This window comes from Akebia trifoliata, chromosome 1, assembly GCF_017979445.1.
Source record: "Akebia trifoliata isolate Shusen 1 chromosome 1, ASM1797944v1, whole genome shotgun sequence".
NCBI lineage: Eukaryota > Viridiplantae > Streptophyta > Magnoliopsida > Ranunculales > Lardizabalaceae > Akebia > Akebia trifoliata.
Window position 1 is genome coordinate 2675641 of NC_141375.1, and position 23459 is coordinate 2699099.

A 23459-nucleotide genomic window follows, 5' to 3' on the forward strand; every position below is an offset into this window, starting at 1 on the left:
AAGTATTTGTCCTAAAAAAGATAATGACGATTAACTAAAGTATGAAATATGAATTGTGAGTGAAAAAGAAACAAAGATATTTAATAATATTTTTAAGTTATAATCATACTAAGGTGCTGCTTGTTAAACTGAAAAAAATAAGTGCTGAATAGCATTAAGCGCTGAAACTTATAAGCATTGAATTTAAGTGCTGAAAAAGTTGTTTGTTTAGATGTTGAATCATGTTTGTTCCACATTGTTAAAACTGGTAAATTATCTTTGTTACCCTTACAATCATATTATACATTGTTTGCATGTTTCAAATGTTTATTTATTATCAAACACAATAAAATATATTATTTCTTATAAAATTAAAATATAATTTATTTTTAAATAATAAATAATATTCAAATCTTCAATTTATAAATAATAATTTCTATTTATAAAAGCTCATAAATTTCAAATTAAAAATAATAATGTTATTCAAGTCACCAAAATTTGAAATCAACTTTAAAAGAACTTAATTTTGGATGAATAATTTTCAATGGAAATGAAGAATGTGTAATTATAAAAGCACCCTATGCATTAATAAGGGCAACCCACACTATAGCCATTTTTTTGTTTTGTTTTATATGGGTAAAAGTTTTTGGAATGAGCAAATTTTTAGTGAGGATGGTCTATATGATCTAGAGATCATCCTCACCAAAAATCAGTCCATTTTGAAACTTCTAATTCGTCAAAAATAGTTTTTTTAAAAAAATGACGATTTACGGTTTTTAAACTTGTTTTGATAGGATTAGAAGTTTCAAGATGTGCTAATTTTTGGTGAGGATGATCCCCTCATTGCAGAGATCATCCTCACCAAAAATCAAATCTTTCCAAAACTTTTAACCCATATAAGATAAAATAATTTAGCCATGGTGTGGGTTTATTAATTTGTGTGGTGTTTATATACTTATCTATGGGATATAAGAGGTAATATCCTTTTAAGAATAAGGGTATACTTGTCCATGCTCAAAAAAACAAAGGGCATACTTGTCCGTGTTGAAAAAAGCGAAGTACTTACCGCTTCAGCACTTTTTTTCAGCATCAAAATAGTGTTGAATTTTTTTCACTTATTTTCAGCAGTAAACGCTGAAAATATAGAGTAAATAAACGCGTTATTTTGACAAAAGTACTGAATTTAATTTTTTTCAACCATAAGCGTTAAAAAATAACGCAAACAAACACCGCCTAAGTTTGGGTTTCGACAAATCAGGCAAAGTTGGGGTTCGAGAAGTCCAATGTCTAAACCCAAACCCAACCTAATTTCATTCGGTTAAATTTTTTTGTCCAAACCCGAGCCTGGACCCCAACTAAAAATTGTGCCCAACCTGAGCCGGGAATCTTGCATATGTTCCAACTTCCAATAGATTGATCAATCTTAAAGAACTCTTCCATGATGCACTCAAACGAAAGAGGTGGTTGGGTAGTTATCCAACTCCATGAGCACGTAATCCTCATTCAGGAGAATAAGCCGTGTCTCTTAAGTAGAGAATTTAATGGTGGGTCCTACATCATTGGACGGTGCTCCGTGTTTGACCAAAGATTCTCCGAATCTTTAGGACATAACTGTCATTATAAGCGTATTTATAGTCCAAAAAGGGAAAAATAACCTACTTTCCTGGCGACAACAAAAAACCGCAAAAAAAGAGTCCAAGTCAATTAAGAGGTTAAAAAACATGTTTTTTCTCCCGAAAACGTTGAAGGGTTGATCGAACTTCGAATGCGAAAGAAAATTCGTACGCTAAAAACCCTAATTTTATCATCTGATCTCCACGTTTTAAGTCTGTGAGATCATCTTTCAGGTTTGTTTCGATCCTCTTTTTCAAAAAAGTTGAGATCTTTTTGATTGCAAGTATTGTTAGATTTGATTGTTTATATAAAAAGAATAATTTGATTGATAGTTCGATAAATCTGATGTTTGTTAATTTTTTTGGGTTAAATTATCTAGTTCTCTGACTTTTTTCTGTAGAAGTATGAAAATAATGAACTTTTTGTCTTGGCTATTGTTAATTTCTTGAGTAATTGGAATTGTGTTGCACTTCGTGAGATGGTTTTCTTGTTTGTTTAATTATATTATTACTTTGGAGAATTTTTGTGATCTTGGCAAATTTCATGGGATCTGGTTTTGTTCAATGTAGGAGCAATTGGCCCCAATTAATTGATCCTAGAACCCAAATGAGTTAGTTCAATATGGTGATCCTAAGTATCTAATATTTCTAATATTAGGTTATGATGAGTCTAATTGTCGGCTAATTGATCAAGGAGTCTGGATCATTTGTGAGAGAAAGAGAAAGCATGAAGTTTGGTCCCAAAGGTCAATTATTGCTTTTCTAGTTGTTAGGTTTTGATTAGATTCATCACTTAGGGCTGAAGACTTTCTAGGTTCTGTCAAATTTATCTAGTTAACTCTTCATGAACATTTTGTATCCAACCAAATTTATTAATTATTCTTTAGTCTTGGGTAAACACGCGGTAATTATGTTTCTTGTAAGGGTTTATAATAAGTGAGAAAGCATGGAGTTTAGTGATGGACCCAAATGTCAATTATTGCTTCTTCTTGTTAGGTTTTGATTAGATTCATCACTTAGAGTGGGAGAATTTCTAGGTTCCATCGAATATACTGATTCTTCATGTACATTTTTTATACATCCAAGTTTACCAATTATTCTTTAGTTTTGTGTAAATGGGTGGTAATTTATGTTTCTTGTAAGGTTTTATAACGAGTGAAGATGCATAGATTATGTATATACTTGTTCACGTTCTTATGTGATTTAGATTGTGACGAGATGTTTCACTGAAGTTTCTGAATATTTTGCAGATATTCAATTTCTGTTCTTAATTCCTCCGGCTTACGACTTTTCCATTGTACAAGTTTGTGGTTTTGGATTTGTAAGTTAACCAGAACATGAGGAATAGTTGGTTCCTTTTTATGGATCTCGAAGGGGGATCTCCATACATCTTTCCTACAGAGTCTCTCGCACCTTGTAGTTTGGGGGGTCATTTTCTGTCTCAAATTGGTTCATTTGTGGACAATTCTCTCAATCAGTCCAGATACGTGTATGTCCCTGGAAGCTTCGCTCTTCAAGAAGCTTTTAACTGCATTTCTAAGTTTGCTGGAGCTCTTCTATTTTGGTTCGCAAGAGGGTCAAGTTCCAATTCACACCATAAACTATCAGACAATTTACATGGATCAAAATCTAGAAGTTGTCACTCTTGCTCACAAGTCAAGAATATTACTTCTTGTAAAAATAACCTTGCGGGATTGCACTTTGGTTATAGATCAAGAGCACAATCTAGTACCACAGTGCTTTTCAGTAAGATTTTTAGTTCCACAATAAGACACCTAGGGAAGGAAATTGAACAGATTCAATTATTTCCTGTGCTCTCATTAGCCGCTGCTTTGGTAACACCATTTGACAACTTGTAAGTTCCCATTGAACTTTTGACATAATTTCTTAGCATATTTTTCTTTTATTACCCAATGATGGATCCCATTTTAGTATTGTGTGCCTATTTGAATAAATAAAACATATGGACTGATTTGTATGCTGTAAAAGTATAACACATTTGTTTACGTCCTTGATTATGTAACTTCACTCAATCTAGTACAAAACTTGGCAAACGGATTTTGGATGTATGGATATTTGTGGGGTGCCATGAAGTAGGGTGGATATCGAAACACTTGAATTAACTTGATGATGATGACATAAGTTTGCAGCGAGGCTGAGTTTATGTGGGGGAGGTGGGCAAGCATGTGCAGTTTTTTATTTTGCTGCAAACAAATGCATTTGCATTTACGGACCTGCTTGGTACACAATACTATATTACATTTGCAAATAATTTACAGGAATCTCTCATTTAAGGGTGCTTAGTATTGCACCATGAATGGGGATTCTTTCAAATCATCTGCATGGGTCCACACATTTAGACAAAATAATTGCAGTAAAAAAATGAGAGCCGTAAAATATTTGCACATAGATAGGGCTCAAGTCCCTCCTCTCTCTCCTCTCTCTCATCCTACTTTTTTCTGCTGTTGCCATGCTTCATTGTTCATTCAGTGAGCAACATCAATCATCACACCATCTGGAAAGGTCTTGTGTTCTCTTCCTTTTCTTATTCTCTTCCTAGTTTCTCTCTTCGTTTCTAGGCTCTCAAGTAGTTGTGCGCGGGGGGGGCTGGGTTCTATTAGTGACAGAGTACCCAAGAATCTCTCGCTTCAAATCAAATGCAAAACAGCAGTTTGCAATTCTCTATCGTGTACAAAAAAGGACCATGATCTTGCACCTCGATTCAAGCCTTGGTTCCTTCACCTGCAACGTTACACATTCTAAAGCAATAAATAGACTCATGAAATTAGTAGATATTGAAGTGCATGGAAGATTTGATTATTATTTTTTTTTATTTTTATTTTTTAAATTTAATTTTTCTTATAACTTATAAAAAGGTTTAGTTTCCTAGTATTGACTTAGTTTCCTTGTTAATTGGGTGTAAGATCCTCAAATCTACTAGCTGTCCAAGTGGAGAATACTGATGTCCAAATCAATGAACACATGGATCAAGTATCCTGTGTTGATGAGCATCAAGGATGTGCTGATCTTTCTTTTCCACAAATAAGCTGCCCGGAACATACATTTGAGCCAAGGACAGGCATTAAGTTCCCTACAGTTTTAAACAACATTTTAGCTGGAGAAAATAACTTCAATTTGACTTCTGAGGTAAGTGTTCTACATTCCATCACTGGACTTTCTAGATGTGCATCAGCTTTTTATTCTTCCTAGCATAGTACTTATTACCATGCACTTGATTGTTAACAATGTAATGTGGATGTAGTTCTAAGTATGCTATCAGTTTAGGGGCTTAACTAGACATTTATTTTTGAGAAGTTGTTTTCAATAGCTGGATGAGAAATCCATGCTGCTACCTGAATCCTAGCCTTTAAATGAAAACAAATAATAATTGGAACATAAGGTCACCAGAACCAGTACCTTTTTCCATGTTAGTGGTTTGAATCTTGGATTCCTTCCAATCTGGTGAAGGTTCGACTAATTGGTACCTCTTCAAAAACATAAGGGCACCAATTGACCTAATGGAACGCTTCTGCTATGTGTCTTTGTTGCTATTCTTATCTAATTATAATTAGACAATAAACTTGGGATTGATGTATTTAATGGGGCTTTAAATTCAATATTATATTAAAAATATCGTTACTACCCTTCGTCCTTACTTGAATTCTTGAGAGCCTCTCTTGGGTCTCCTCTACAATGGCTTTTGTTCTGTATATTGCAACTGTGATAGTTATTGAATTTTGACGATCTTACTTCACTTATGGTCTAAGATTTTTTAATATTCCCCTTAATTGAAAGGATCTTTAACCATAGTTCACTTAGAGTCCTTTTAAAACCAATCACTTATAGGTTCCAAGAATTCCCCTCTGGTCAAGTTTTTTTCAGCTCATGCAAATATCGGATTGCCAATGATGACAAAGTTGTTACCGTTAATAATCGTTAAAATAGAGACTGATTTGCAAGGTTTTCATTTGATCAATGACTTGACTATAAAACTGTCATAAAAGTCCAAAGAGTTTGTTCATCTCACTTCCTTTTACATTGACAACATCACGTGCATTAATTTCTAGTGTACAAGTTTGGACTAAATTTCGCGCTAAGTATGAGGGAGGCCACTGTTCTAGCTGATAGTTACAGTCAAGGCTCTTCATATAGGGATTTGGGAGCATATTTTTTGCATGAGAAATTTGGGAGCATGTAGCACGTGTAACATACTTACGTTATGGTTTGTGGAGCCTGATGGTACTGGTCATTAAGGAGGTACTGTTCATCAAGCCACTTGCGTTGCCGGTCGAGCTCAATCCTCCCAAGGGTATTTTTGTAATTTCACTAATATTAGGTAAAACCCTAGTTAGATTTTTCTTGGGGGTATAGATTTCTATTTTTAGTGAAAGAGTGTAATCTGTAATTGTGAATTTCTCTTCATAGTGTATTCAGTGTGATCTGTGGATGTACTTCAATCTTGAGAGAATGGCGTAAAAATCTCAGTTTTCTGTGTGTGATTGCATCTTGCTTTATTTTTCTTAGATCGATTTCTGTACAACTTCTGGCCTTAAAATGGATTGTAAAATGATGGAAGAGTTCATAAATCTTTCCCTGTTCTGCAATTGCTGCTTTTGCTACTTCATTGCATTTAAAACTATTATGTGCCTCCTAGCTAGCAGTTTCTGTAGTATATTTGAGTGTTCTTGGTGTTTCCGCTATTTCTTAGTGATTGAAAGAATATAATTTCCATTTGTTTCAGATCCTTGTTGGAACGGGTTCCAGAAGTATGAGAATAATGAGAATTAAATCTCTGAAAGTCTATGCATTTGGTTTATGTGAGTATTTTGACTTCAGATTGATGATTTTAACTTTTTTCTTAAAATTCTGTAGGATCATTGTGTTTAAGTTTTCTAAGAGTTTCTAGCTTCATGTTGAAACTGATTTTTCATCCTTATTGCAAATTGTTATAATGGATCTGCTGACGTGTTCCACTAAACTATTTTTTACTCTTCTTTTCACTTATAGATGTTCAACCTGACTCAGTCTGTGAGAAATTGGGTCCAAAATATGCTTCCATGCCAGCCAGTGAACTAAAAGATCGACCTGAATTTTTTGAGGATCTTCTTAGGTATACCTCATATTAGCTTTCCTAGAAATATTCATCAGCGGAGTTCTTTTTATTAACATTCTGTCGTGTAGCATATGTCTTGTGACCTGATATTTTGCTCAGCAATTCTTTCTTTTTCTTTGTTTTTTGTTTTTTGTTTTTATTTCTTCTTTCTTTGTTCTTTGTTCTTTGTTTATTGTTTATTGTTTTTTTTTTGGAGGGGGGATAAATGTAGAAATTATTTAAATTGAACAATGATTTCAGTGACACTGGAGGCTGACACTTTGAGATACGCCTTAGGGAAGGCTCTAAAATGCCTCAATACTTTAAGAAATGCCTCAATACGAATTTAATAACCTAACCAGTACACCAGAAACACGTGTGCAATAATGGTGTGGTAAGTTAAGCTCTTTTTCTCTTGGGGCTGGGGTCATCACATGACCACGGTCCACACTTGACATCTGTGATGACCCACTTTTTGGTGGCTTTCAGTTTGGAACCTTCTCTTTGGTCCCTCAGGTAGCCCCTTCTTCAGGTTGTCCCTTTTGTGATTCAAATCCGAAATGTGGTACTAGCTCTGAGGCCCCTTGATAAGAACCTAACCAATACACCAAAGCACCTTGGCGATTATGTTGTTGAAAGTTAAGCTTTTATCTTTTGCGTTCGCAAGACCTTATTCACAGAAGAATTTAGAAAAGCTTACGCCTTAGGAAAGGCGAATACTTTTTTCGTGGCTTTTGACTAAGCCATATGCTGGATAGGGATGTGTTGGATTTCTTTTTTCTTTTCCATTTTATAATTTTTCTCTAGTTTTTTTAGTGGCATTAAAAATTGTAAGTTGTCTATTTTTATTATATATAATTTACATAAAGGTCCTTTGATAAAATTACATCTTTTCTTTTGGTCGTATTCTCTGCAAGCCCTTGTTGATTTATTACGTCATCAATCTCTGGTGGTGCTTCTTCTTTCATTTCTCACTATTAATGTTTCTTCCGAGTTTCTATTCCTCTCTTTTTATGCCGAACCTACTCTATTTCTTCTTATTGTCTGGAGTGGTGATGTGCCCTATTTGGAGTGGTTGTTACACGCATAAGTGTTGTTTTTCTAAGGGATCAAAGTTGGAAAGTTTGGACTTGCAAGTATGAAACAATGGATTGATTTACTTGAATTTGATTTTGATGAATTTGGATATAGATATAAAACTTTGGATTGTGAATTATCATGATCTCTTGATTCCAACTTTGGATTTTTTTTCTTGCTATTTAAATAAATAGCAGAAAGGAAGGTTCCTTCCACCAATCCATGTAACCTTGAGTATGTGAAACTGAAAGGTGCTTTCCACCAATTTATTTGCATTTGCTTTATCCACTTGTACTTGTTCTTCATGGTTTTTTTGGTAAGTAAACTAAAATAATGTGATTGAAAGGGATCGAGATGACCACCCAAGACAAACAAACAACTGGCAGACCCTCAACACTAGTCAACTGAATTGTTACAAACAGTTCCATCTACTACACCCTTAAAATCCTTGAAGATTTTACGGAAAAGGCATGATGAACCAGTTCCTTGTGCATGATGGGCAGTGGCATTCTGCAGAAAATATTCATACCATTTTGCTTGTTGTCACCCAATTAGTAATTTTTTTCTTCTATATGCTAATCATATTCGTTAGAGCAACAATAGAAAACTTGAGGTAGCAAAGCATTTATAGAGCGAGACCACAGGACCTTAGTGTTTTATTATGAATTTTGTCTACTAAGATTAACTCTGGTTTTTCCCTTGACATTCTTTCTATGTGAGTGTTGCAGGGAGGATATTCATATGACTGTTAGGCTTGTAGTTAATTGCAATGGGCTGAAAATCAATACAGTGAGGGAGTAAGTTATATTTCTCCTTTCAGACTTCTTTTTTTTTTTCTGAAATATTGGAACTTAAGCATTTTTGTTTAGTATCATTCGGATAGTATTGTGGTTGGTTTCCTGTTCTTGAAGCTTACATGTACAAATAAATGAAGTTGAATCTTGCTTTACCTAATGGCTGATTTAGCCGGCATTGATGATCGATAACTTCCACTAGAAAAGTGAGCAAAACTACCAAAGAGCAATTTTCTGGTTCTCAATCCCTTGATTCGACTCTATGTGGACCAATTTAATCTCCTAAGGTTTGTTCCTCCCCTCCAATTTATAGAGGAAAAACCAAACCCAACTCTCCAAGCCATAATTTAGTTTAATTCAGGATTAAGAAACATTTAATGCAATGTATTATTTGTATTTTTCCCTATGTTCCGTTTCGTCTATGTTCTGTTAGCTTTATTGAGATGTGAACGAAACCAAAATTTTAAACCCTGGTTCTAGATGCTATTTCGTTGCACCACCTCATCTTAATAGTTCTTACTAGTCACTATGATGGAGCTATACATTCTTATTCGACTATGTACGATAGGCTGGTATAATCTTTTAGCATGAGTGGTGAGCCAAAAGAAATCGTTTTATTTTAACGTTCATGGACTTCTCTAGTGTTCTATATCAAAACATGTTTCCACTTCTCTGTGGCACAAATTATGGTCGTGGATGAAGAAAATTATGGAATATTGCTCATTCACATGCTTTAATTCTTTTTTGATGCAGTGTTTTTGAGACATCCCTCCGAACTCGTTTATTGAAGGTAAAGTCTTATGTTAAAAGTTACACAAGTTCTCCATGATTTCTTAAAATAGATCTACACTGACTCTTATGTATTACTTCCTAATTAGATGAACCCCGAAGCTGATTATCATTGCCTCAGAACGTTTGGCTCATATTTTACGCAAGATATCACGTTACCTCTGGTAATCAGCCATTTCCCATGCCTTAATATCCCTAATCTCCATTTAAATGGCATAAAGTTATTTTAACTTCAATATAAAATCTGCAGGGTACAACAATTGATTTCCGACAAACAGCTGACGGGAAACTAATTACAGAAAGTGAGTTATCTCTCGAGGAAGAATCTAGAGTTACAATCTTATGAATTGTATATATGGTTTGATTGGCCCGCCTGGTCGACCTTTCAGAAAAGGTATCTTGGATCCTTACATCCAAGTGGCTCCAAGTATAGGTGTAGATTAGGCGGTTTGACCATCTCCATTACAATTGTATGTTGAGAAAACAAGGGCAATTGAACCAAGAAATGAATTGAGAAAAAAATAAAATAAATAAACAGACGCAAATCTTGGGCTGTCAATGGATCAGATTCGGATTACGGATCAGATCTGATTCGGAACTGATCCAATAAGTAGTGGATTGGGCTCTTAATGGGTGGTTTTTATTGGATATTGGTATTAATATCCAAACCCGATCCAATAACAATCGGATCGCACCAAACCTGATTTGGTATACGCAGTATACATGAACTATATATTTGTAACATTTTATCGGATCGGGACATGGTCAATCCAAATCCTATCCAATAAGATGTCAGATAGAATGCTTATCGGAATCTAAATCATCGATCCAGACCCAGTTATTGGATCAAAATGGATCGGATTTCAGGTTTTATCCAATCCAATGACAGCCCTTCGCAAATCACACAAACACTGGGATTTACATGGTTCCCTCTAGATTGAGGTACGTCCAAGGATGCATACCAATTCCACTACATGAAAGGTGAAATCGTCAAGATACAAGAGTTTTCTCCTCTCTCAGACCCCTCTTCTGTTCTCAAGAGCAGAAATAACGAACATAACATCTAGATTAGGGTTTAAAACCCCTTTTTATAATTGGGGCCAAAAAATTTCGCCTTGGGGCGGTTGCCACTGGACTCCAAAAAAGCCCTTTCACCAGAAAAGCCTAGATCAGACTCCACCTCCAACAATTATAGACCATGTTCTACCTTATCCCTTACTATTTTTTTTGTAAAGCAAATTTTGAATCTTTAAAGCATTCTTTTTCGTTTATGCAGTTGGTGGCAAACAAATTGGAACAGTTCATAGCAAGGATTTATGCAGTAAGTAGCCCCCTTTTTTTTGGTTTAAATAGCTCAGTGTCAGTTTTAGCTTCTTGTCCCTCCCTCCAACCACAGATATAACCCATCTGGATCAGTTTTTAAGTCTTTGGGGACATTTGTTCATCTACAGGGGCTTTCTTGGACATGTATGTCGGGGATGTGTCCGTATCTGAACATGCAAAGGAAGAGATCACTAGAAACGTCGCTAGCATCATAAGGAGGTGCTAAACCTGTTGATATCCCCTCCTTTATATGAACCCATTTTTTAAGGGATTGTTTAGATACCCCCGATGTGATGTGACGAGCTACTGAATTCTATTGTGCTTTGTTGGGTTAGGTAGTCTTTAAGAGGAGTTCCAAGCAAATCAAGGAGATGGGGTTGGAGCAGCTCTGTACGTTTGGAAGCCATTGTAAAGGGCTTTAGCTTAGCTTGGTATGTAACAGTTTAATAGAATATATATACATATTTTTTGTAAACTAAATTTGATTATATTAATATTATTTTGGAAAAAAAAAGGAGGGGGAAATGAAAAAATTGCATTTGATAAAAATGATTTGGGAAAGTATCAAAAGAAATGTGTCCAAATGGCAGTCTTCATGTTCACTAAAATTTGCAAAAATAAGGTGGCAAATCTATAGGAGTGACTTGGGTCTCCAACAGCTTTCGGGGTGGGAATGTGGGATGGGTTTATGTACCGCCTGAGCTAAACATACCAGGATTGGTTCCAACCCACTAGGCCAAAAAAAAGAGAAACACTAGCGTTGGTTTACATGATATATATATTTCATTTATTTGGGATCTAGGCATAATTACCCATTCATTTTGTAATTATTCTCTTTACCTCTGTACTGTCAAAATCAAAATCAAAATAAAATAGAAAATAAATATACAAAATCAACATGGACCCTCCATTCGCTTGGTTTGTTTGCAAACAAATTTGGAGTGCTTACATCATTTTTAAAAAAATGACTGTGGATCCTCGATAGCTCTTTTTCCTGTAGCATTTTTAGATGTTTTCGACAGTACCACGGCAACTACACGCTTAAATTACATGGTTGTAATTGTTTGAATATTAGAGGTTCAGTGACCGTCCATTTCCAAAGTCTTGGATCTTGTAAAAAGAATTTTTTTTTTAATTTTTTTTCAAAATCTGATCTCAGCTATATGAGTGCAAGAGATCAGAATTTTTTTTAAGCATCATGTTTTGGGATGTAGAAGTAGAGCTACAGAGGATCCAACAGTTGAAAGAGCGTCACATCAGCCATATAATTAGATCTCACACTTAAAATATTGAATGTTAAGTAGATTTTCATAGTCAAAGACATGGATCTAGAGGAAAAAATGGTTTTTTGATATATATATATATATATATATTTTAAATTAGATCTAAGTCTGATCACAAGAGGTTGAGATGTTAATTTTTTTTTCTTTCTAGAGAAACCGTATGCTACAAAGGTTCCGCTTCCATCCAATATGGTGTCCTATTCCTACAAAATAAGAACGTACGTTTCAGTTGAACTTTAAAACACCTTGGGCACCCAATCAAGTTGTGCACCGCTCACAGTCCAACAGAAGTATAAGGGTATCTCAAAGTTTTATTGGGACAATAAATATGGAAGTACAGTACCATAGCTCCTATTAACAACTTTCATATGGCTATCTTCTTAAGGTGGAAGGAGGTACTAAAGTCCAACTTTGTACCAGTCTTCCTCCCACCATTCGTTAAAAGAGCCCAATAAATTTAGAATTCCTAATGGAAATAATGGAACGAGGTACACCATGTAGCCAATAAATATCTTTGGATGAGTTACCCATTTTATTATGTATATAATTGAGAGATTTACTGGGTAGGTCTATCTGTTGCAATTTTATTACAAAAACTCCTTTACTTTATCAAATTCGTTACTCAATAAAACTTATTTCATGAATCAGCTAATATGATTAACTTATTAAGATTCTCAATAGGGTCATTGGGCCCACAATAATTATCAAATTGGCAATCCAATATTACAACTTTTTAGGTTTCATGGAAAAATTCATATTCAAAAGAAAAAAAAAGATCGTTTTTGAACTTAATCCAAGTTATCGAAAATGTACAGCTACCGAACCCCAAAATTTAAAACTAAAATTCAACAGTGAAAATTAATCTTTTTTTTTTTTCTTCATTTGTTTTTAAAGTTCTTGGAATTTTTTCCTTTATAATCTTGTGGCATCAGATCATGTTTTGGACGTCATATATCGATGCGGTTAGGATCCACTCCTCCCTAGGTATGTTAAGTAACAAATTAACGGCATACATTTGAATTTTATGAGGTGGATCCCCACTTCAAGGTTTATTAGGTATCAAATTTGATAAAGTAAGGTTCTCTTGGAGTTGTCATAATTACAAAGGAGTTTTTTAAATAAAAATGCAACAGTTATATTTTCCTCAAAAATTAAAAAAAAAAAAAATTGAAATCGGATATATGACCTTTTTTTTGTTAATATTATCAGAAAACAATACTGATTCAAAACTTTTGCAAAATAATGGGCCATTTTAGTAAAACATGTAAGAAAAAAGAAAAATCCAACTGACGTTTCAATAAGAGACCTACTATTGCACGCCAACTTTTACTATTGCCACACCAAATCCTTTATAAATATTCAAAGAATCGCACAAAATTTGTGTGGCGTTAGTAAAAGTTGGTGTGGCAATAGAAACTCTCTTCAATAAGCACCCTAAATATCCAACCCAACGAAGTAACAAATTAAGTAGAAATGTACCCAAATACGTAGTATCTCACATAGTTTATATACGGTTTTAAACCAAGTAAAAAACTCTCTCCTCACCATCCACAGTCCCGCTTTTGTCTACAACCGTCAATAACTAACGTCGTTAACTTCCTAACAGCCAACACCACACCACCTCTCGCTCTTTCCATCATAACAATACCCTTTAAACGGGAAACTTAACGGTTTCTCTCCATTTTAGACACTGAGCTATGAACTCCTCTATCATTGAAGCCTCACCACCACCCCTCTTTCTCTCTCTCTATTGAAATTCTTTTAATTTTCTTAATTTGTAATACTTTTGATTTTGATTTTTTTTGGGGTTGATGGGTTTATGTGTAAAGGCTTTAACAGCCATTGTTGTGTTGTGGTTAGCAGTCTCAGATGGATTGTTTGTGGTGTTGGTTGATGGAACTTTCAATTACAAAGAAGCCTTAACGAAGTCGATTATATTCTTGGAAGCACAGAGGTCTGGAAAGCTTCCTCCAAACAATAGGGTTCCTTGGAGAGGAGACTCTGCTCTTGATGATGGTAAACTTGTCAATGTGGGTCTCTCTCTCTCTCTCTCCAATTTTTCTTTCTTTCTTATAATATTTCTATATGAAATTATATAGAATGATAAAGTATATCTCATGCACCTTAACACAATGCATCTTATTTTCTATCAAAGAGCTTTTATATTTGAGTAGAAATCCAAATCGAATAGCTTCTAGGAAGATGAAGAAAACATCATAATTTATTTCCTTATAGGGCGTGTTATAATCTAAAGTTGGTGTGGCAATATAAGTTTTTATTTATTTTTTATTTTCCTTTGATTGTAGTAACAAATTTAAGATTTAGACTTAGAGATTACTTCCATCATTATATTATAAACTAATGTTCCTTCCCTATATATGATCAGAAGATTATTAGGTTACCTTAAACAATATATTGACAAAATATGAATAGAAATTATCCCTCTATTTTATTTATTTATATTTAAAAAACCCATACTCCAAATTTTAGTTGTCTTGATTTAAAATTCTATGATTTCCTATATATATATAATGAAAGCTATCCAGGCCAGCTTACGTGCACCAGACTAGTCCCTACGCCCCGCACCCAAGCTTTGCCCATCACGTGTTAATCTACACACATGCGAAAATACGTGGCCACCAAGGTTTTTTTATGGGTAGTGGGATTCGAACTTGAGATCAAAGAAGGAGCTGACTCCTTGACTCCAAGTCGATACCAAGGAAGGGAACTCAATTATTTATTTATTTATTTTTACATCTAAGGGGGTATACAAATTATTATACATAAGTGAGGGAGACAAATTAAAAACCCCATAAATATAGTAACCTCATTTAACCATATGATCTAGATCACATCCAATCAAATGGTAAGATAAATTAAGATCAACAATGGTTGGAAACTTATAAATACAGATTTTTAGGGTTTAGTACCCATTGACACCCTTACAAAGAGCCTCCAACATCATTTATGGGTATAATTTTCCAAATAACATGATCAAAGATTATACCTTCTTATGAAGAAATGTGTGGTTTTAAGCTGATAAAATAAATTAAAATTTCATGAATTCGTATTACTGATTCGATGCCCGATTTATGATCAGTCGGATCTCGTTGGAGGTTATTATGATGCTGGAGACAATGTGAAGTATGGGCTCCCCATGGCTTTCACTGTTACCACTCTCTCTTGGGCTGCAATCTTTTACCAGTCAGAGCTACAAACAGCCGGGGAGTTGCAAAATGTTCATGCCGCTATACGATGGGGAACTGATTATTTTCTCAAAGCTAGTTCTAAACGTAATCGTTTATGGGTGCAAGTGAGTTCTCTATTTTTTATCAAAGATTTTTAAAATGATTTTAGCTGATTATTAGTTTAGTTTTCAACATTAGAAAATTAACATTTCTTTTTTAATATTTGTTGGTCTATCATAATCGTTATCAAGGCCTAGTTGACAGTTTCTTTATATTTGTTCTCACCATTTCCATCCACTTTTTTGTCTTTTTCTCATTTTTTTTTAGAACCTTCTACTTCAATGTTTATTTATAAAAAATGGGCTATAACCCTCATCTCTCTACTATGTTGAATTTAAATATTTGTTAAGCTTCATCATAATGAGTGCATATTTAAAAGAGTCGTGATAATTTGATGCTCTTTTTTGTTTTTTTCAAATGCTCCCCTACGCCCGCATCATAGAGCCATAGATCATTTGTCTCGGGATACAAATGAAAAAGATTTATGATTATGTAACTATCAGGTCAAGGAGTGTATGGGGGCGTCGGTCGGAAAAAAGTAATGTCAGATTATGATTAGTCTATTTAAAATGAGTAATAGTTTTTTTTTGACACATGCCCCTGACATGGCATGTGCAAGAGTCATAGATTATTTTCTTCGGATACACAACTACACGTATTTATGGGGATGCACAGTTGTGTATCTCGAGGGAAAAATCTATGGTTCTAACCCATAACACGCCAGGTGGCATGTGTAGAGGGGGTGTCGGAAAATCAAGACCCATTTAAAATTGTAGGAAAATTTTTGAATTTCTTTTATCTCTTGAGATTAGGGCCCTTGATTACCAAATTTTTGCTTATAATACCCCCAAATGGGGTATGAGGTCTAAATATGTTAGTCTTTGGGATGAGTTAAGACATAGTGAAAAAGAGTCGTGATAATCGACTACCCCACGTGGCACACTCAATCGACTCTCTTGACGTGAAAAGTTCATGAACCGTAAATCTGTACGCCTCTGGATACATGGTTCCCTCAGGAAACACATTTTTATGGGGAAGTGCAGTTTTGTATCCCGAGACATACAAATCTATTATAATTCCAGAACTTGTCACGTCAGGAGAATCGATTGAGTGTGCCACGTGTGATAGTCAAATTATCGCAATTCATTGAAAAATTAGAGATATCCGAAACTTCTAAAGAATTCAAAGCGTTCACTTCTATATTGTGAATTTAGAAATCCGTGTCTACGTTGAGCATATTTTTTTTTGTCTATGTTTTGAATGGTTGTGTTATCACGCATTATTGTATTTTAAAATCGAATTTTCAGTAACCCATTGCACAATATGGCAAATATCGACTTAATAAAAGATAAATTTCCCAATCAACATTGTTTCTTGCTTCTAATTTTGTATCTATATGCCTTTTAATTCACATTAAGGTTGGAGATCCAGTTTTAGATCACCAATGTTGGATGCGACCCGAAAACATGGACACACCACGAACCTGTTTTAAAGATTGATGAGAACGAACCCGGAACAGAGATTGCGGCCGAGACCGCTGCTGCAATGGCTGCTTCTTCAATTGTTTTTAGGCGCTTAGATCGTCATTATGCTCGTAGTCTTCTCAACAAAGCCAAACTGGTAAGAGAGCTCCTTACACTATAATTCTAAATAGGATATAATTCTGATTTTCGTCTGATAAATTTAAGTATCTAGCAACCTTAAATTTAGTGGTTAATTAATATGAATTATTTTGATGCAGCTCTTTGAATTTGCCAAATCACATAAAGGAACTTATGATGGAGAATGCCCATTCTACTGCTCTTATTCTGGCTATAATGTAACTCTCTCTCTCTTTCACTATCTCAAGATATTAATTTGACACATAGTTTTAAATCTTGTCCGAGACTGAGACGACTCATCCGATACATCTTGGTATAGTCCACCAACGAGACAGATAGGCAAGTCAAACATATTGGACGAGATTTAAAATCAGCATTCATTTTTCTCATTGTTGAACGAGACGACTTCGAAAAATTCGTCCAAGACGACGACTTGGTCTCATTTATGAATCAAACAAGACATCAAAACGAGTTTTAAAACCATGATTTGATATGAAACATGGCTAGTAACACTTTCTTTACCATACATTCTATAGAGAATTTATGACACATCAAAGTGGTCTTAGAAATTTGGATTAACATGAATTAGATAGAGGTCCTAAATGTTAAGTTCCTCAAAAACATTTGGTTGGGCCCAGGGCGGATTTAAGTGGGGGCAAACTTTTGAGGCAATTGCCCCCACCCCAAACTTTTGGCAGTTGCCCCTATCCCATTCAAGTTTTTGAGTTTCATTGACCCTTCTATTTGGTTAATACTTGATGTTATCTCCACTTACGGCATTGCCCCTTGACTTAGGTCTGTTCTCATAGATTAATAAAAAATGACCTATAAGTTGGATCGACATGAAAATACGGGTCAAATAATGATCAAACGGTCTGTAAGAATTGGTACAGCAAAAGTTGTGGGCAATGAAGACATATAAGTTGGGATAATTAGTGTGATTTTGTTAAATACAGGATGAACTATTATGGGCCGCATCATGGTTATACATTGCCACCAAAAGGCCCATGTACTTAGAGTACATCCAAGAAGAGTCCATCAGTGCAAATGTTGCTGAATTTAGTTGGGATCTAAAATATGCTGGAATCCAAGTACTTCTATCTAAGGTAAGATCACTCTCTCTCTTCTTTCACCAATCAATTACGATCGACGGTGGTTGATTAGCTAGTATCTTTGATCCTTGTAAAAACATATACACTGAATATTTGCTCCTGCAAACATTTGTGGTTAAACTTTCTTTTACAGTTATACTTTGAAGGAGAGACGTCTTTTGAGAGCTTCAAGAAACAAGCTGATAATTTTGTATGCTCAGTACTTCCAAGTAGTCCTTACCACCAAATTTATTTCTCACCAGGTAACATCTTTTTCCCTCTCTTCGAGCCTGTTTAGTAATCGGGTCAGGCTAGGCCCAATATTAAATGTTGGGTTCGGTATTGGGCCTGGTGGGCCGGGGTACTATGGTTATATGTGCATTCATATGTTTGAAATTTGTAACACAGCTGGTAAATAGGTCCAAATACTTGTGGGCTGAACTACGTTTTGACATGGGCATTTTTATTAGGACTGTCTCGATCATTAGATGGTCGAGCCTGGGCTAGAATTTTGAGGCCCAATTAGAATCACATCGTTAGGCCAGGTTTTATTAGGCCAGTCTCGATCACTATATGGGTGAGATGCGAGCTCTAAAATCATTGTTTTTTCTCAAATCCCCTAAAATGTAATCTTAATTATCTCTCAATGGCAAAATATAAGGTTCTAATAGTCATCTTGGAATGATGTTTTTAGAAATATTTTTTGTGAGATTTTGCTATATTTACAAAGACACCATTATAAAGTGACAATAAGACACTTTAATTTGGTCAAAAATAGACAAAACATAATCACTTTTGGAGGTATATTTATGTAAAAGAATATGGTTTTGGAGGTTGCATTGTATGTAAGGCTATCATATTCTGTCTTTTAGGAAAAAAAATGATGATTTAATGTTAATTTTCAAATAATATTTGAATAAAATTACAAATTAAGTCTCAAAACATTATTAAAGAAAATGTCATTTAACAATGACAATGGTACCATTGCCTTTTATTTTTAGAAGACAAAACAAGATAACTCGATGTTTGCATTTGTATATATATACATATATGTATGCTTGTGTTGAGTTTAGTCCCACGGCGGACACAAATTGCCTTGTTTCTCTCCTTATAAGCTCCCAGGCCTTTTCACTCATTGCCAATTGATTTTGAGTCATAGACCCCAAACTTATCATGTTATCAGAGTGTCAAGTTCGTATAGGTCACGGGTTTGAGTCTTCATTAAGGAATTTTCCACTCTTATGGGTAACGGGGAGTGTTAAGTGTTGTCTTATCCGCTTCTACCTAGGTGTCACGTACTCACGTATCATGCCCCTTTTCGACCTGTGACCTCTTATATTCATAATTGTACCTTCCCCATTAGATTGGTCTTTTGGGGTAAATGATTGTCAACCTATACTTAATCATTTTAAGTTCTTACGTTTGTCATTGATGCTCTTTGATTTCAGGAGGGTTGATTCACCTTAGAGATGGAGCAAACACACAATACGTTACGAGCACTGCTTTCTTGTTTAGTGTCTATAGCGATTTGCTCGCCAAACACAACCAAAAGGTCACATGTGGGAATCAACAGTTGACTCGACCCAACTCATGACATTTGCTCAACAACAGGTAGTACTACTCCCCACTAGATCTATAAATGGATCAAAACATGGACAATTTTTTTTTCAAGAGAGATTTAATTAGAAACTAAAAATTTACAATTAATATTGGGGGCATACCCTAAGGCATCTCATTTTATCAAAACCCAGGAAGATCGTCTTCACAGTTCGCATGCGAAGAAATCCCTACTTATAATTTAGGGTCGAGATCATTATTAACCATATCCTGATTTGAAGAACCTAAAATGATAATATATGAGAAACTATATAGGTTATATTATATATATTTTCATATGTATGTTGTATATCTATACTTTATACATATACTTTTGGAGTTATTGTGATAAGTACCTAATATATGGGGATTAGAGCCCGATTTCAAAACTCGTTTTGATGTTTTGTCCGTCTCATCCATGGACGTGACTGAGTTGTCTCGAATGAGACAAATTTGACTTACAATTATTTATTTACTTGTATTTAAATTATAATAATTATAATTTTTTTTAATATAATAACATAGATTATAAGATGTTTAGTCATAAAATCATATTTTATTTATATAATGAATATTTAAATTCTATAAAAAATTAATTATTTTAATCAAAATCTATAAAATCCCAGTTGACTCAATCGAGTTTTACTATCTCGGCCAAGATTTCCAAAATATCGCCATAGTCATCTCGTTTATCTCGTGAGATAGTGTGAAAGCTGAGATACAATGCATATCCGTCCCGTTGCATTGGATGAAAATTGTATGAGAAATTACGAGTCCTTAATTGGATGAAGACATTGACCATTTCCAATTGATTTTGGAGGTCTGATCTAATTCAAGGTAGACCAGAACTCCAAAACTAATTTGAAATCGCCAATCACCAAACATCCAATTAGAGAGTCATAATTTAAATCTCCACGATTGTATGTGATATTATAAGTCCTTAATTGAATGCAAAGATTGACCATCTTGAATTGATTTTCGAGGGCCAATTCCACATTCAATTAGAGACTCTTAATATGTTTTACATAAATACTCACACAATCCTAGATAATTACATACATAGAGTCTCCTCTTAAAAAATAATTGAAAGACTATCACTAACTCTATCTCATTAACCTACCCACTTATGGAACCTTACCACCTCTTAGTCTATCAACATAGAAATAACCCCTTGTCACTTCCCACATAAACTCAACTACTAAATTAATAGTTCCATACATCAAATACAATGCTCCCATCCTCATAAATTTGGTATGAAACACTTTTAAGTGGTGTTAAAAGTGACAGGAAATAGAAAAAAAAAAAAAAGAGTCGTGATTTTCTCACTCCTCCCTCTACTCTCCCGACGTGGTGTGTGAAAAACCATGGATTTTCTTTTCTCGACATATACAATTGTAATCCCATAAATATGTATAATTGTATATCTCGAAGAAGAAAATCTATGATTCTGCCTCACGTCACATCAAAAGAGTATGTCAGAGGGAGGAGTTAGAAAATCATTATTAAAAAAACAAAGGATTAGGATTTGGCATGTTAGGGGATTTGGAAAAGATATAGAATTAGTTTATTTATTATAAGAAAAATTGGTGGAACGATAGAAATTTTCTTTGTTAATGATAGCATGTCACCTTTGGAGATGATTCAATTTCCATCAAAATCTAATCCATTGACAGTTCTAATGCTTGTATGCTCACATAAAGATGTTTGTGCTTATAAAAACAAATTTCGTATTAACATCTAACATTACTTATATTTTTCAATAAAAATTTATCTATTTATTTGAATAATGTAGATGGATTATTTGCTCGGAAAGAATCCTTTGGGAAGGTCTTACATGGTTGGCTTTGGAAACAACCCACCAACACAAGCACACCATAGAGGGGCCTCCGTGCCCAAGATGTCGAGCAACTCATTAGTGAATTGTGCCATGAGCTTCGTCTACTGGTACACCAAGAACACACCGAACCCAAATGAGCTAACAGGTGCTATAGTTGGTGGACCCGATCGATACGATAACTTTGATGATCAACGATGGGATTCCTCCAAGCTCGAACCATGTACATATGTTAACTCCCTTGCTGTTGGGGTCCTTGCCAAGCTTGCCACGCATCATGTCTAAGCCAAAGATTTGAATGATCATGCAAGCATTATTTTTAATGAATTATCCTTATTAACGCATATGTAGACTCTTTCCAAGAGATGAGTTAAGAAGAATTATAATTTATTTAGGATTCAATTGATTTTCACTTACATTATATCTATTTTGATTTGTATAGTTTATCTCGAGTAATCATAATAGAAAGACTCAACAGTCATATATATTCAAATTTTTCATGTAAATAAATTGTACCTTCATATTTCAGTTCACATAAGTTCAACAAATCACATTGATTGAGTTCACATCATTATATTTCACAAACCTAGAAATAATCCTATGATGAATCAATTTGTTTCACATCGATCCGTAATTCAATATATGATGAGTGAATATTTCAACTATGAATAATGGTTTTCTGACTCCCCTTTCTGACATCTTACACCCTCATCACAGAATTATAGATAATTTACCTTAGGATATGTAAAATTATAAATCTTTTTCTTGTGTATATCGAGTCAAATAATCCATAGTTTTGTGATGGGAAAGTAAGTCGGGGCGTCAAATTATCACGACTCTTCGATTATTTGCTTTTTTTTTTCTTCCATTACCATACTATTATTGGTGGTATTTATTTTTTACTCTTAGAAATAATTTGTTATTACAAGGCACTCATCATTATTCAAGCATAATATTTGTTTTAAAATTACTATAGAAGAAGCATTTAAGTGACAAAGATAACTAATTTGTTGAAAAAATATTTTATTCAAACAAAGACAAGAACAAAAAAAAAGGTCAATATTTCCCCCACACACAATCAGCCATCTGTCCCAATCAAAAACCTTTTAACCAAAAAGAGTCAACGTCATCTTATCCTTAGGTCTGAGTGGGACCCATCTATTTTCTTTCTCCCAATTGATGACTAAGAAAGCATCCTATGATCCACTCATGGGACCCACCAAAATCACAAGATCAAACTAATCGGGCTAGTGATCTTAGCTTCCTAAGTTGGATAATTTTTAGTGATTTAAACAAGAAAGGCCACGTGGCAAACCCAAGACCAGATGTGTGGATGATTAAGGCTTGGTGGTTAGAAGATTGACTTGAGGACGTCATAAGTGGGACACGTGTTACGTGATGATCATCAATAAGGCACAAAAAGTATAAGTAGTGGGACCCAATGAAATTTATTTGCGAATCTTCACAGATACGAAGGATCTCATCTTTGGGCCCATTTCTGATCGAGCTGGTGTTAGGCTGTAAGCCGGGAAGATATTTGACATTGCAAGATGAAAACAAACGGAGAAAGCTTTGAAGCAGTCGGCTTGCATACAAAAATTGAAGCAACTGTCTCATTTATATGACACGTGTCCTTATCATTTAAATCCATGATTTAATAACCTCCCCGTTTACCCTTGACCTTGGTCTTCTCATATGGATAAATGAGAAATGATTTGAGTTCCTTTATCTCCAATGTCTAATAAAGAATCATTAATTTTATTTTATTTTACCCAAACCAACCATCTTCAAGCACTTTAACTTCTATGGTAAATCATTTTTATCGATCCTTACCCTTGACTTTAGTCTTCTTAACTAAGAAATGATTTGAGTTCCTTTGTCTTCAATGTCTAATAAAAAACCATTAATTTTATTTTATTTTACCCGAATCAACCATCTTCAAGCCCTTTAACTTCTATAGTAAATCATTTTTATCGAACCTTATCTTCCATTCATCATTTTTAATATCAAAATTCCATCATCATTTGTTTCAAAAATCTTCTTCTGTACTTGAGATTTGAAATCGATATTATTTAAAAGTTGTTCTTTCAGTATAAGATTTTTACAAAATTTAGGGGGGATTTTCTTTAACACTTTTGT

At 34.4% G+C, this 23459-nt stretch overlaps 2 protein-coding genes across 4 annotated transcripts; both read left to right on the top strand.

Moving 5' to 3' along the window:
• The first annotated feature begins 1636 nt into the window (after nucleotides 1-1636).
• Nucleotides 1637-11211, top strand: LOC147410366 (fatty-acid-binding protein 2-like). Of its 3 annotated transcripts, none has more exons than XM_086434525.1 (12): nucleotides 1637-1826; nucleotides 2843-3447; nucleotides 4517-4739; nucleotides 6334-6409; nucleotides 6600-6702; nucleotides 8490-8558; nucleotides 9309-9345; nucleotides 9434-9508; nucleotides 9595-9646; nucleotides 10621-10665; nucleotides 10796-10886; nucleotides 11007-11211. In XM_086434525.1, the coding sequence occupies exons 2-12, from the start codon at nucleotides 2930-2932 to the stop codon at nucleotides 11011-11013; spliced, it is 1296 nt and encodes a 431-aa protein (XP_086290651.1). In that variant the 5' UTR covers nucleotides 1637-1826; nucleotides 2843-2929; the 3' UTR covers nucleotides 11014-11211. The 3 variants fall into 3 exon arrangements, with proteins under 3 accessions (XP_086290651.1, XP_086290660.1, XP_086290643.1); XM_086434534.1 differs by having other exon boundaries at nucleotides 11003-11210; XM_086434517.1 differs by having other exon boundaries at nucleotides 10796-11211.
• Nucleotides 11212-13689: 2478 nt separating this feature from the next.
• LOC147410367 (endoglucanase 16-like) lies at nucleotides 13690-21736 on the top strand. Its single transcript, XM_086440681.1, is given in 10 exon segments — nucleotides 13690-13980; nucleotides 15051-15263; nucleotides 16617-16682; nucleotides 16684-16818; nucleotides 16940-17017; nucleotides 17756-17905; nucleotides 18045-18153; nucleotides 19339-19461; nucleotides 19464-19501; nucleotides 21279-21736. Coding segments are annotated over 10 exon segments (1458 nt in total). The 5' UTR covers nucleotides 13690-13761; the 3' UTR covers nucleotides 21606-21736.
• The last annotated feature ends 1723 nt before the right edge of the window (nucleotides 21737-23459 follow it).